The sequence below is a fragment of the Mytilus edulis genome, chromosome 9 (assembly GCF_963676685.1).
Source record: "Mytilus edulis chromosome 9, xbMytEdul2.2, whole genome shotgun sequence".
NCBI lineage: Eukaryota > Metazoa > Mollusca > Bivalvia > Mytilida > Mytilidae > Mytilus > Mytilus edulis.
The window spans coordinates 72,322,965-72,339,269 of record NC_092352.1 but is presented as its reverse complement, the minus strand read 5'-3'; the positions used below and the strand labels follow the sequence as shown (position 1 = coordinate 72,339,269).

The window sequence follows — 16,305 nt, the reverse complement described above, 5'->3', positions numbered from 1 at the left end:
GTTGTCTCATTGGTCATAATACTACGTCTCCGTATTTGTACAAGCGGTTGTCCCATTAGTAATTATACCACTTTTCCTTATTTGTACCTGCAGTTTTCTCGTTGGTAATTATACAACTTCTCCTTATTTGTACAAGCATAACTCATGGTATTTAAAAGATAATTGTTAGCACCTACAAGTTGAAAAATACCAGACATGTATCGAACTTATATATATGACCCGTAATTATACATCACACAAGAGTGCGCACGCTGATATGTCTTGTCTTTTTTGCTGACGATTAATTTGATGTTAATAGTTCTGAATATAAAGCTTTACTAAAAATATCAATTCTAATATGACGTTCTGCTTTAGCTTTGCGTACAAAGCCATGTTCTAATTCGAATAGAACATGGGCTTGCACGTGATTGACGTCACAATTAAAATTGCAACGTCAGATGAATTTTGAACAACGCCAGAGATCAAAATGGACATTTTTGTTGGTGTTCCTCGCTAGGAAATTAAATAAAACATTCTAAAAGTAAGTTTAAATGATTCTGTTCTTTTTTTATTGATAAACTGTTGATTTGTCTATAACGTTTTTGTTAATCAAATCAAAATGGCGACATTTCGAGCGTCTTCTATTGGTCCGCTTCGAAGTACAATAGTTCAAAGTATTCCTATTAGAATCGAAATAATTCTATCATGCCATGCTCTATGCTCATTTTAACATGGGTAGGCATTATATTTGTAAACATTTAATACCTCGCTAACGCTCGGTATTAAGATATTAACAAATATAATGCCTACCCATGTTAAAATGAGCATAGAGCATGGCATGAAAGAATTATTTCTTAAATAAACTTTATAAGACCGAAAACATTGAGGTCAAGGTCAGATTAACCAAACCGGAAATACATGTATATATTGCAATCATTCAATAAATCAAATAAAATTGACCTATTGCTTATAGTATCTTAGAAAACAGACGTAAACAAGAAACTAAACATTGACCAATAAACCACGAAAATGAGGTCAAGGTCAGGTGAACCATGCCAGACAATGTACACCTCACAACATGTATAACCAATCTATGCATTACATATAGTTGATCTATTACTTATAGTATCTAGAACCAAACTTAATCAAGAAAACTTAACAGTACCTAACTAACCATGAAAATGAAATAAAGGTCAGATAATACCTGCCACACAGACATTCACACCTTATTATCATTCCATACAACAAATATAGTTGATCTATTGGTAATAAGTTATGAACTTTAAAAATGAGGTCAAGGTCAAGGTCAAATAAACCCGCTAGATTGACATCTACATCGTAAAATATTTCCATACACCAAAGAATTTTTATTTCCTCATTACTTAATGTTTTGTATTGAAAATAATAAAAAAAAACGTTTTCAGAAAAATCTATGACCTAGACAGTGAAATTTATCATAAATGGTAATTTGTAAATAAATGAAATATCTATAACTAATTAAAAATGAAGTTTAAAAAAACACCGGAAGGCAAGTTTATACATTGATCTGTGAGTTCCAGTTGATATCATTTCCAAATTAAACAGAGCTAATTAAGTAACACGAGTAATATTACCACAAATAAATACAGTTAGTTTATTATCATTTCATTTACAGTGATTGTTGATATATAAATGTTTAAATGATATTACTTTGAATACCTTGACATTTAAAACCAGTGTAACATATTTCATGCATATCAAGAACAAGTAAATTAAGACAACTCACAATGTTATTTATTTAAAAAGAACTAAATGGAACAAGGGAACTGTATTAAATGAACGAAATATATTAATATAAAAATTATCAAATAATTAAAACACACTTGTTTTCGAAATAAAACATCTTGGTCTTTAACCTGTTGGATACACTTTTCTGAACATCATCACGGATGATTGTAATGAAATGCTTGATGCCTTCCACATGTACCAATGAATACTCTTTAAGTCAACCTGTCCACCTTGGAGGTACTGTCCGTTAAGATTGACGGATGTACAGGAGTGATACCACCAGGCTCCACCTCTGTCATTCGCACAGTTAACTATATAATGAAGATCGTTTTCCCTGTCCTTTGTAGTAAAACTCATCCCATTATTATGCTTCAAACTATTTCCTATACAAAAGAATTACAATACAAATTGTTACAAACTATTTTATTGGGTTTCATTACATTATATATATATGTGTGTGTGTGTGTTTTTTTGTTTTGGGTGTTAATAATTCATTCCACTACTTTAAATCATTCTTTAATTAACCTGAATCTATTAAGAACGTTATTATGGCCGTCGATCGTCATCCATGGTTCTTTCTAAAAAGCTCATCCCATTATCAAAATGTAAATTATCTCATATTGAAAAAAATTGAAATAAATATTTGATAATATCGTTTCACACTATTTTTAATGGTTTTTATTACGTTTTCTTTTGTGGGTAAGGGGTCCATAAAATAAAAAAACTTCTACACAAAATCTATTTTAAACGACCGTTAGCTGTGTCCTTGTCCTTTGAAGTAAACCCCCTTTAGTGTATTGAAAACTATCTTCCTATTCAAAAGTATTTAAATATATATCTAATAATATTGTTACACACTATTGTTATCGGTTTTCATTACATTGGTTTAAAAAAAAGGGGGGGGGGGATAAAAATCATACAACTACTTTAAATATTTTCAACCCGGAATCTATTATAAACTGTAGCATGGCCATCGATCGTCATCCCTGTCCTTCCTAGTAAATCTCCTCCCATTATCAAAATGAAAATTATCTCCTATCGGAAAGACGGGGAATACATATTTGATAATATCGTTGAACACTATTTCTATTGGTTTTTATTAAGTTTTCTTTTTTTGGGTGGGTAAGGGGTCCAAAAAATAATGTCCTAGAAATTTCTACAAAAAATATTTTATAAACGATCGTTATCAAAGTCGTTTGTAGTAAAAATTCGTTATTCATGTTATTATACTGAAAAATATCTTTTATTAGAATAATTTAACATATATTTGATGATATCGTTACACACTTTTTTTAATTTAATAACATTACGTCAGTTTGTTTGTGTGTGTGCGGAAGGATAAAAACTCATACCACTACTTTAAATACTTTTAAAAGTAAAATTTCACCCTGAATCTATTACAAACTACTACATGGCCTACGATCGATATCACTGTTCCTAATAATAAAACTCAAAACTATCTCCTACTCAACAAAATTAAAATGTTTAAGAAATAATATCGTTGTACACAATTTTTGTAATTTTTTTTTGGGGGGGGGGGAGTCGGTAAAAAACCCAAACATATTACCATTAAATACTTTTTAAAGTAAAATTTAACCCCGACTCATAGAAAACTGTATTATGGCCAATGATCGTTTTCTCTATCCTTTGTAATAAAACTCATCCCATTATAAAACTGCAAACTATCCCCTTTTCAAAAGAATTGATATATATATATATTACATAATATAGTTACACACTATTTTTATTGTTTATTTTATATTTATCTAGGGAGTGTAATGGGTTTGGGAACAAAACATTATACCACCACTTAAAATACTTTTAAAGGTACATTTTATCCCTGAATCTATAACAAACTATATCACTGTGGTATATTATAAAACTCCTCCCGCTATCAGACTGCAAACTATCTATAATTCAAAAGAATTAAAATATTTATGTAATATTATCATTACCCACATGTATCGGTTTTTATTACGTTTTTTTCGAGGGAGAGGGTATAGGCAAAAACACAAAACATTTATTACTTTTCAAAGTATCAATTCAATATGTTTAACCCTGAATCATTTATAAACAGCATATTTTCTAACAGTCTTCAACTCTTCAATTATATTATAGGTATTTGAAAAATTTAAAACATAATCACAAATACATTCAAATTACTCAAAACAAAGTGACGTTTTGGTCCAAGGGAAATGAGTATTGAAAAGGCTATGATCTAGGTAGGATATCACTTTAACTACAATATGTGTAAAAAAACTGTACATGTACTGCCCTCATTAAGACGAAATGGTAAGCCTTGTCTTATATCTCAGAAACGAAAACAAAAACATCTAAGTTTGGATATTTCGATAGCAATATTATACAAGTGATCACTTTATTGTTGATTAAAACATATGTAACCTTACGAGTCTGGTATAAATCATGACGAGGCCACATAGTTTCAACTTTGTGAACTATCTGCAAAATCGCAGATTCATGAAAAAAAGTTAAAAGATTGAATGGCAAAGCAGAATGGTATGGTTCTATTTTTTTTCCGAGAACCTATAAATAGAAGATATGCACATAAAGCACAGTTTGAATTTAACGTTTACTCACCGATGTTCCCGCTATATCCACCAACTTTAAGCTTGTATTGGGTAGAAGCATCACCGACAGAGAACCTGGAATATTTGGCATATCCGCTGTTTCCGTCAAAATCGGTAAGATCTACCCTTAATTCATGTAGTCCGTTCGACGTTAATTCGTTGATTTTGCGATTACCTGAAAATGGTTTAAAAAATCTTAAATTATATAAACAATGTCTTTGTCTCGCCTGAGACAAAGTCATGAAGGTTAGACCCGGCTTCTTCATATCATGTTATCGACGTCATTTATAGTTATCAAAGAAAAGTATCTAGGACAACATTGTTTTGGAAGCATATGTCATCTGCAGAATAATTGTTTGCAGCTATAGTTTTGTATTGAACTTATACACAGCTTTTGGTAGTCACAATTGAACTTTTGTAATCAAAATCACAGTACAGACAATGAGTTCTGCGGAACTATCGACGAATTTTTGAGTGAAATCAAATAAAAATCGTCATTAAACATCAAATTAAAGCTGGAAAGTATTAATTAAAGGACAGCCAACGGCATAACAAAAAGACGACATTGTGAGGTAAAAATAAAATACAACGTCTCACAGATGTGGCTTTATACTGGTTTAACCTCTCTGTAGTTTGGTCCCGTACAAAGTCATACTATCTGGATATATATGTGGTTCATGTTGTTAGTCTTTAATCTAAAATTTATAATCGAGGGTCTAGGTAGCCGAATGGTCTTAGTGGTCTAACTAATAACACTATAGGCAGTTAAAAATGAGATTGCACGTTCAAAACCAACACGCGACATATGTGTTCAACGTTTATTCTACTTCACTATAGCTAGGACTGTCAGTTTTATCCTAAAAATGACGGATCTCGACGGCCACTAAGGCTTCCTTCACAAAAAAAGATAAACAGTTACGATATTGCACATTAATGCCGAAAAATTACGTTAAAACAATCAATAAATCGATCGATCAATCAATCAATCACATTTATAATCGTTATTGCTCCTCTAAAATAATACAAAACATAAAAATTTACCAAGCCAAAATTCCGCTTCCAAATTTCCAAATCCATTTTCATATTCCTCCCATCCTCTGAAAAAGTCTGTGGTACCATTTATTCTTCTCTGAAATACCTGACAAATATAAACTGTAAAATCAAATATCAATATCAAAACATTTAAAAATTATTATAAAATCATGATACATATAGCATGCATATTCATTCATGATTACAAGTGATGGATTTTGTATATTATTTTCATTTGTTCAGATTTTTTAGTTATATTGATAGAGCAACAAAACAGTCCTTAATGAATTTTCAAACGTTACATGTACATTCATCCTAGATTGATTCATTGAAAAGTTGTTGATTTAAAAAAAAAATCGGTGGCAACAATTTTATGCATGTTCAGGGCTAGGAAAAAAAGCAATATATAAAAAAGGTAGGTAATGTTATAGAGGCTGCCCGGTATGAAGGTCAAGATTTTGACCGCAATTTGAAAATGAGGTTATTTTGGATAGGGACAGACGTTTTGCATTGCATTGCAACAGGTCACAAACGAACCCTCCAACAGTTGTTGCAAAATGTTTTTTTAACGTGCAGAGAGCATGACATCCTCTATACAAAGAGCATCGGTTTTAACGTCCAAATTCCGACTAGACGCGTAAATGATACAACCTGCAGAGCAAAAAAAGCAAATAAAAACGCCGTCCTTAGGCAAGGGTTATACTGCCAGTCGGAAGAAGATCAGTAATGACCATATATCTATTTCCCAGTCACCATTATAAAGCATTTATTTATTCATAATGTATCACATAGTTACTCTTGTCCGCGATAAAGCATTTATATAGACTGATGCATCGAAGTGTTAAATCGGTCCATGACAAATAATAAATTTGAGAATGGAAATGGGAGATGTGTCAAAGAGACAACAACCCGACCATAGAACAGACAACAGCAGAAGGTCACCAATAGGTCTTCAATGCAGCGAGAATGTATTCAGATGGATACTCATTTATGATATCAAATTAATACTACTTTATTCAGACATCTTGCAATGTGTAGACCATATATGAATGTTATTCAGAATAGTACATAAATAAGAAAAATGTGTAAATATACATTAGACAGAAAAAAAAAGAAAAGCAATTACCGTCCAATTTCCGTTGTCCGTTTCAAAATCACAATAGACTGAATAACCACTGCTACTGGATGAGTTTGGAAAGAGTGTGTAAATCCCATTTCCTCTTTTTGAATATATTTCTCCACAGTCTTTTGGTCGAAATTCAATACCTTTCACTTTTTCTTTCAGTAAGAGAAAATAAAAATATGAAAAGGTGTTCTATTCATTTATAGCTTATATATATTGTTTTAAATTGGTTTACAGCCGTTTGCAGCGAATAATAAAAATTGTGCTTCTTTGACAAAATCTTCTTTGTACACAAACAGAGAAAGAAACAATACCAAGGGATCATTATTCCCATTAGTAGAAAGAAAATTGATAACGCCGAGGCTAAAAAAATGTAAAAAGACAAACAGACACATATACACACAACAGTATAAAAATACTAGATACTGACCAACACGAACCCCACAAACAAACTAGGGCTGAATTTATTTGCTCCGGACATGTGGGCAGATTCTTTTTTCGCTATTGACTATCAATTATACTTTTTTGTGAATATAATGTAGACACGAAATTGAGTAAAAGATGGAAATGAAAAAAGACTACTATCCCTACATAATAAAAAAACACAAAAGAACCAAACGATTGTTAGATGACGATGATCAAAATCAAACAACAGGCACATAATTAACGTGTGTAAGGACAATAGTCGGTCTAGATTTTTATAAATAGGTCCGTGTTATTTATTTTGTAGAGAAACGTTGAAATGTTTCCAGCACTTTATAGTTAAGAGTATTTTGAACTTGAGAATGTCAATGTATACTCAGGCTACATCCTATTACTTCAACTATAGAGATAAAGTTGTATTTCTCACAAAAGCTTAGCAGCCTTAATGGCAAATTCTTAACGAAAAAACTATTTATTGTTCTATTTGATTGACACTGAACGTAAACATTATGGGTTCATTCCGAATTTATGGATATCTTATAAAAATGATAGGTTCATGTGTATTTGATAATATTTTTGCAGCAGTCTTGGAAAGTTATAGTAAATAATACTGTAGACGAAGAACAAACTGATGAATGGACTCGTTTTGGTTTTAGAACTATTCACCTCTCAGTCAAAGTCCGTGATGTCTGTAAAAGCCAAGATCATCCAGAGAAATCATAAACGTATCTTTCATAACAAAATTACTAACTAACATTCCTAATAACAAGGGAAGCACTTGCGAGCTATGCGACAGACCATTTCTAGATATATACGTGCGTGCGTGTTGTAGTTGTTGTGGTACTCAATCAATCAGACATATATGGTGGTATTTCATTATTGAAAATTTCACATTACAATTATTTGTTGATGATACACAGTTCTACTGCATTCTTTTGGGCAAGCACGTAATAACAGTCAATATCGTCACCAACAGTTTTCTCAATCTGTGCCACGTACACGTTGCACTTTGTGTTGGTGAGTATAGCAGAGTTACGATAGGGATGATGCGATAGCTTGCCAGTACATGGATTATCGTAAATGAAAACAATTATGTTTTAGCTAGTGCCAGAAATTCATCTGAAATCATCAAATGCCATGAAAAAAACCCGTGAATTGTGGTGGTTAAATAGTCTTTATATCAAAATGACACGAAACAAGAATACCTTCATTAAAATCATCTTTTGGAGTTCTATCATCTGGCATTTCATCCACCGACTGAATCCTGTTATCATGTTGAGCTACACATAGAATGTTTTTTTATAAATAATATTTTTGTAATATATTATAGTTACTGTACATATTGTAATATTGTATTGTGTTGTCTGTTTTTTTTTAAAAACTTTTGTAATTTAATCTGTAATAAAATTGAGAATGGAAATGGGGAATGTGTCAAAGAGACAACAACCCGACCAGATAAAAAAACAACAGCAGAGGATCACCAACAGGTCTTCAATGTAGCGAGAAATTCCCGCACCCGGAGGCGTCCTTCGGCTGGCCCCTAAACAAATATATACTAGTCCAGTGATAATGAACGCCATACTAATTTCCAAATTGTACACAAGAAACTAAAATTAAAATAATACAAGACTAACAAAGGACAGAGGCTCCTGACAACATATATGTTGTTCATTGAATCTGTTGATAGAGGAAATAAATAAAGAAATGAATGTAAGAAAGAGGTGTTCTTCTGAGAACAAAAAAAATGCAGGAGCTCTGGAAGGGGTAAACATATCCTGTTCCATATAAGATATCTTGTGAAAGTAGCAAACAAAATTATTCTGAAGTATGAGCATTAATATTTCACCATATCTAATTGTAACATTACAACCGTCAATGATTTCATAACAAATAGTTTAACAAAATTGCATATGCATAGTAATTTCAAAAGAATATTTAATGAGTTTCTCTCGGTTTTAGTTTTGTTTTTTGTCCATGGATTTATGAGTTTTGAACAGCGGTATACTACTGTTGCCTTTATTTATCTTCCGATCGATTATTTTTTGGAACAACAGGGGTTCATGTCTTATCTCCCCTATGTTCAAAAGTCGGTACATCATTTGGTTATTAAATTTTTCAACATTCTGCATGTGCTTGTCAAAAGCGAGTGTCCTATCAATCAGCTGCTTTTTTTTAAAAATTATATCCTATTTGATAATGTATTTGATTACACAACACAAAACGAATGTTGTTGATTAATCTGGTTTGAACGGTGTTTCAATTTGTCATTTTGGAGTATTTTATAGCTTGCTATACGGTATGTGTGACGTTCATTGTTGAAGGCCGGACGTTGACCGATAATTGCGAACATCTATTTTCTTTGTTAATTGTACATGTCTTGTTGGAAAACATACCAAATTATTTTTATACGGCATTAAGAATTTATTCAGATTACTGTCCTTACAACACATGCTTTGTTCATGTGCCAGTCTTTTGTTTATATTTATTGGTCTAATGATGTCGCATTGATATCATTTCTATTCTTTTATAGAAAATTACTATTTGTGTCTTTTGAATTGAAATGTTCAAAGCGGGTTTCAGAGAAATGAAATGTCGAAAGACGATACAAAATATTGTAGTGTAAGATACCAAAAAGAACCTAAAGTTATATTCAAAATCAATAGTTAAAAACATATTGACAATGCCATAAAGCATTTTTACTTGTCAATAAATGTAGATTTCTTACCGTTGTCTTTAGCCAGTTTATCCGCTATTCCATTCAAGTAATCAGTGAAATGAACAGTCAATTTTCTTTCAATATTTTGAATACGTTTCAAATTCTTCTCAATTTCTTTTATCTTTCTTTCGAAAGTATGAATTAAAAACATGACTATATCCGTTGATGGTGCATTTTGATTATCGAATAAACGAACTTTTACATCACTATCAGTTTCTAATGTGGTCACTGAGGTCAAATAAAACAATACAAATCCGAAAATCAACATTTTTAAGTTGTTCTTGCATATGCTGTATGTTGTAACTGACTGAATCCTTAACATTCCATTTATTTATATGCTTTCAATTGCTCTGATTAACCCTATGTAAGTCAGTTGCGTACCTTATGTGTATTGTTATAGATAAAACAACTGATATCTTTTGTAGTGATATCATCATTCTCGGAGATCATTACGTCTTATTTTTGAGTAGATGCAGGTTTCTTTACGCCTTAATTTGTGACCTTTCGTTAGGTAAGACTTCGAAAGCTCGGTAGAATGGATTTTTTTAGCATTTAGTATTTTATCCCTGTACCATGTGTCTGAACTTTTTGAATTTGAATACATGTAATTTTTTTTTACCTTTATCTTCATATTTGTTAAATAAGATACCATTAATTTCTAGGTTTTGCACTAGTATTTTTTTGGGACCCTTTATAGTTTGATGTTCGGTGTTGAAGACTGTTCTTTAACCTATAATGGTTTACTTTTAAAAAATGTGACTTGGATGGAGAGTTGTCTCATCAGAACTCATACCTTATTTTCTTATATCTATATACAAGATTCCCTAAGGATGATTTAAGCCAAGTTTGACTTGTCCAGTAATTTCATAGACGAAGATTTTTGTGAAAGTAAACGAAGACGAAGATTACGACGGACGACGACAGACGTTTGCCAAGTTATCTCTTTTGGCTAGGTGAGCTAAACAGGATAGTAGACCTGGACATAATTTGCTATTTGTTTGTATGTTTAAAAACTTTACATTGAAAGTCTAGAATGAAAACAATTAAGCCATGAGATCTAAAAATATTTACACCGAATATTCTAATGACAAAGCATGAGGTATTCACGTTGATCAAGTGTTTTCTCGATTCATCTCTTAATCGATTAACATTGCTATATATTCGTATGTTGCTGATTTACAACTTAAATGAACGACACTGCTAGTCAATATTTAAAACTGAGAAGCTGGAAACACATATTTTTGGCGATACGAATCATCCTAGTTACTTCGTTCACTTAATTAATACTAACAGAAATGATTTGTTGGGTGTAGAATGATTATACAAGTAAGGCTACAGATTAGCAGGTACAAAGCAATTACCAAATATCTGTCAGTCGTTCAGCTATATTTTGATTGTTTTTGTTTGGTAAACATTTCGCTGTTGGGTAAAGCATTTACTTATCATAATGGAAACCGAAGCTGAATTGTGTGTTTATGTAAACGATTCTCATCTCGAATTTTTGGATAATTTTTACATGCATCTTGGCAAACATCATAATTTCTGTGATATAGAAATTTATAAAACAATATTAATCAATATGATTTTGTACTTAAGTAAATTATTTTATGCTAGGAAAAAACTTTCATAACTCATGTATCAATATATATATATATATACAACTCGTCTAAACATCAACCCAACAATGTTAGATTTGTAAATTTGCTTTCGCAAATTTTTTGTTCTTCCCTCGCCGGGATTCGAACCCACGCTACTGTGATATCGTGACACCAAATCGCCTGCACTGCAGCCGTCCCGCTAGACCACACGACCACCTGGGCTCTCAATAAAAGAGCTTTCGCTGGCCGTGTGTTACCTTTCCTCGTCAGTTTTAATCTAGCGGCGTACTACAGTACATGATATATAAGGCATGAAGATGTAATTGTTACAGATCAGCTAAATTATCTATGGTAAAGGATCCTACAAATTAATGTAGTATACAGTCACAGAAAAAAATTAATTATATTTATAAGTACGTCTGAGTCAGTGACAACTCTACAACAATATATATATAAAATTCTTCTTTACCTTCCATTACCAACATAAAATGCAATGTCAAAGAAAATATTTTGATAACAGATGTTTCAATGCTAAGGTCAAAAATGATAAATCAAAACTTTGTTTCCATCCTTTGCCAACAAGATCTGTAGTAGAGACGTTGAGATGTGATCATGTTTATTGTGTTTATGGAATAAAATTTCATTCCTACCAATATTAAGCACAGTAAAAGTATCAAAGATATGTATTTCATACACAGAAAAAGATGTTATTAAAACTACAAATAAAAAATAATATATAAACAATTTCTTTGGGTCACTTATGATGAAATGGAACTCATTTAAGATATATAATAATTATTTTTTGAAATATACAACCAGAAACCATATCATTTATATTCTTAGAATTTGATAATGAACAAATTCTGTTGAAAAATTCTGATACGTGATTTTCATCTACAGCAAACACAAGATTTAATTATATTTGTAAGATGTAGTATTCAATATCATATACATACAAATTGATGGGTGAAATTTCTATCACTCAATGCACTTAAACCAATTGTAAATGATATGTACTGTACTGAAAACAAGGTAGCTATGTATATGCAAAATCAATACTGGTTTGAGAGAGAACAGCTTTTCTGAAAACGTGCTCGGTAAAGTATACAAAATAAAATAAAGGAAATCAAAGCTGCATTCTGTGTTAATGTAAACGATTCTAACCTCGGATTTTACAATAATTTCACATGTTGACGTTCTAATTGGCAAACATCAAACTTTCTGTGATATAGGTGTTTATATGATAATACTTAGCTCCTTGATTTTCATTTTTGTACTTTAGTTAATCATGTTGTGCCAAAAAAGCATGTTTTACTCATATCTCAATGCTTACATAAAAAACCACAAAAAAAACTTTTTTCTTCCATTGCCAATCGTATATGCAGTGCCAAAGATAATGCCTAAATAACAGATGTTTTATACTAAGGTAAAAAATGATAAATAAAACTTACTACCAATTATAATTTTGGAAAGATAAAACGTGTTTGAAGCAATTTTTTGGAATATACAATAATGTACCAGATTTTTGTCTGATCTGTTCAGAATTTTGACCCAGATACCAAAAACTATAAACATCTAAATAATCCAAAATCAGAAGATAAAGTTGAATGTAATAATCGTCTAGATCCATTTAAAGAGAGATACCCAGATCTCAAAGGATTTAATTTCTTAAGCAAAGTCTGGTTTATCGAATGCATTTTTTGCTGTTATTGCTATTGTTCAATAATTCAATTTTAGTAGTTGGCTACAGAGAAATAAAGTCACTACAAGAAATGTCTCATGTCACAAAAATGAAGACGATACGAGTCACTTTACATGCAATTTTAAGTTAGATTTACCCTTTAAATGTACTTTGCATATTTACAATCGCTCCCGTTTCGACGGTACGTCCAGTGGCACTTTCGTGCGTCCTTCCCTTTCATGAATGTGACCTACCGAATTAGACTATTTACCGGATTTGTTATCACATAAGCAACACGACGGGTGCCACATGTGGATCAGGATCTGCTTACCCTTCCGGAGCACCTGAGATCACCCCTAGTTTTTTGGGGGGTTCGTGTTGTTTATTCTTTAGTTTTCTATGTTGTGTCATGTGTGCTGTTTATTGGTTGGCTTTTTCATTTTTAGCCATGGTGTTGTCAGTTTGTTTTAGATTTATGAGTCTGACTGTCTCTTTGGTATCTTTCGTCCCTCTTTTAGGCACTATCCTGGACATCATTATAAACTCAATATAACCGAGGAATTGATTACTGAGAATGTTGTCACACAACTCTAGATTATCAAATTAATATATATATCAATTGGATATGTATTGAAAATAAAGACCATAGAACAATGTGACTTGTATAATGTTTGAATAAAAGGGATTAGAAAATTGAAAGACAAAAGATTAAAGAAATGGAAAACTTGACTTCAATGAATTAAGAATATAGACATCAAGACAACTTCATTTTTTGTCGTACATTTATTTTTCTCAACCGACTCTTCTGGTCAATGACTAGATGTACGTTAATATATCTGGCAGACATAACTGCATCTTTTGCAGTAGTATCCTTTTTAGTCCTGTTTTGTGCATATATCAGCCCGTTGATTTTCTCGTTCACATGATCTTATGTCATGCTGTGACATTTGACCTGTTATGTGGTACATATTTTGCATATTATTGACCGGAGGTTTATCTTGTGGAGATAATATATCATTTTCTATCAACCTAAATCTTTTTTTTTAAATTGGTATGAGGCATCTAGAAAATGCATAAAGATAACACCATTATAAAAAGAAAACAAAACGTACTGTGAACCGTTGTTCATTGAGTAAACTTAACCATATGTCATTAATGTATGAAAAGAAGTTGCTGACCAAAATGTGACAAAAATGTCATAATTATCAAGATATCGTATAAAGACAAGATTTCTCGGCGAAGAAATGTATTCCTCCAAATGAATTGAAAAATAGACAAACTATTTGTAGATCTTTTCTTGCTGATCTTTATTGATACATTAATATGATTGTCAAAAATACATTGATCGTACCTTACATATTGCAATGTAAAATCCGCATGTGAACACATCTGTGGACATTGAACACTGAAAAGTGTTGGACTTTTTTTTAAACTACTACCAAATATTTATTTACAAGGTATCACCTGTTGTGTTAGAATATCTGAATATCCGAGTACAGAATATCTATATACATATATTACATGTCTATTGTATGGGTTCATGTCCTTGTTGAGATATCATATTGCTCTTCTGTTGAGCGCCAAGTTTTCTTTTAAAGTGATTGTAAATTGATAAGCTCCACATATTTTTTGTAACACTTTATCTGTTTATATATTATTCAACCTATGCCATTATATTTGCATAACATTTTATACCTAAATTTCAGAATTTTGCATAGGTTGAATGAACCTACTAGTACAAATAAGTTCTTATGAAGGTATCATGTATTACATGCTACATTCTTAGCGTTATTAAAAATTAATGAACAAATCTTTAAGGTTTAGAAGTTATTGTAATGTATTTCAGTTGTTTCCTGTAATTAGTTAATACTTCAGTTTTATCATGTACATCTTTTGTATAATAATTTTATAAATTTACTGTTTGCAAAAGTATAAATTATTTTAAATAATAGGGATGATCTGGTAACTAACAGAAAACCCTGGCCGTTTTTGGCACAACTTTTTTGATCTTTTGGTCCTCGATGCTGTTCATCTTTGTGCTTGTTTCGGCATTCAAACTTTTGTATCTGGGTGTCATTAGTAGATCTTGTGTGGACTTCTGGCGTATTAAAGGTTTGAACTTGTTGCCTTTTGTTGGCTATTGTTCGTGTGTTTCTTTGTCAAATGTGTTCTCCAATTTATTTATATTGTAGTCCTGTGGTGTTGAGTTGTCATTTTAATGTTATATTTCACATGGCTATAAAAGAGGGAGGTTTGGCATGCCACAAAACCAGGTTCAACCCACAATTTTTTCCTTTAAAAATGTCCTGTACCAAGTCAGGAATATGGCCATTGTTATATTACAGTTCGTTTCTGTGTGTGTTACATTATAACGTTGCGTCGTTTGTTTTCTTTTAAATTTTGAGTGTAATTTCACATTGCGATAAGACGTGTCACGGTACTTGTCTATCCCAAATTCATGTATTTGGTTTTGATGTTATATTTGTTATTCTCGTGGGATTTTGTCTGATGCTTGGTCCGTTTCTGTGTGTGTTGCATTGTAGTGTTGTGTCGTTGTTCCCCTCTTATATTTAATGCGTTTCCCTCGGTTTTAGTTTGTTACCCCGATTTTGTTTTTTTGTCCATGGATTTATGAGTTTGAACAGCGGTATACTACTGTTGCCTTTATTGACAAGACAGGCGTGACCATTTACAGATAATTTTTTTTCATTTTACCCTCTTCAGGATTGAAATATGAACGTTAAAAACCAGGAATGTTTTTAACTCTCTGAAACAGAAACGATTCGCACAAACATTATTTAAAGTTTATTTGTCTAGGTTCTTCCATTTCTATAGTTTGATGTTAACAATTACATATACATTAATAAACATATTGGCTGTAGATTTCAAAACCTTGTTTTGTAATCTGAATTGATTGTTTTAAAGGGTTTTGATACAACCTAGTATTTCATTCATTGCTATGGGCATGTTAAATGTATTAAAGGATAAGGTATGATAAGGCCCGTGTTTTGGCCCCATTATTTTCTCATTTTTCAAATTTTGTTTTGGAAAGCTACTTATCACGTTAAAATATTGCCTTAGGTTTGAAGTTTGTTTGGATGAACTTCAAAACCATTAATTTCAGAAAGTGGGTGAGATTAAGGGGTGAAAAGGGCACCAAAAACGCCAAAAGAAGGAAAAATTACGATTTTTGGCCATTGTTTCCTAAAATCTAATAGTGTACGCCTACGTGACCCGGAGAAAATTATGGCAATTTAGACAGCAAAAACAGTTCTCATGACATTGAAATAAAAAAAAATCCTGGGTCAAATTGGCTCAGGCACTTAAAAACTAAAAATTCATTGTACGGAACACCTGCAAATAGAAAAGTAATTACAATATTTGAATTATAACATAAA

General features: G+C 31.7%; 1 protein-coding gene and 1 long non-coding RNA gene across 2 annotated transcripts; both read right to left on the bottom strand.

Annotated features, from left to right (window-relative positions):
* Positions 1-1,598: 1,598 nt before the first annotated feature.
* On the bottom strand, positions 1,599-7,669 carry LOC139490160 (fibrinogen C domain-containing protein 1-like). The gene is made up of 5 exons (XM_071277010.1): positions 7,664-7,669; positions 6,493-6,681; positions 5,376-5,472; positions 4,345-4,509; positions 1,599-2,129 (listed from the first exon to the last, which is right to left on the bottom strand). The coding sequence occupies exons 1-5, from the start codon at positions 7,667-7,669 to the stop codon at positions 1,870-1,872; spliced, it is 717 nt and encodes a 238-aa protein (XP_071133111.1). The 3' UTR covers positions 1,599-1,869.
* Positions 7,670-8,117: 448 nt separating this feature from the next.
* Positions 8,118-9,933, bottom strand: LOC139490422 (uncharacterized). Its single transcript, XR_011656322.1, has 2 exons — positions 9,638-9,933; positions 8,118-8,192 (listed from the first exon to the last, which is right to left on the bottom strand). It is a non-coding gene; the product is annotated as an uncharacterized lncRNA (long non-coding RNA).
* Positions 9,934-16,305: the final 6,372 nt, after the last annotated feature.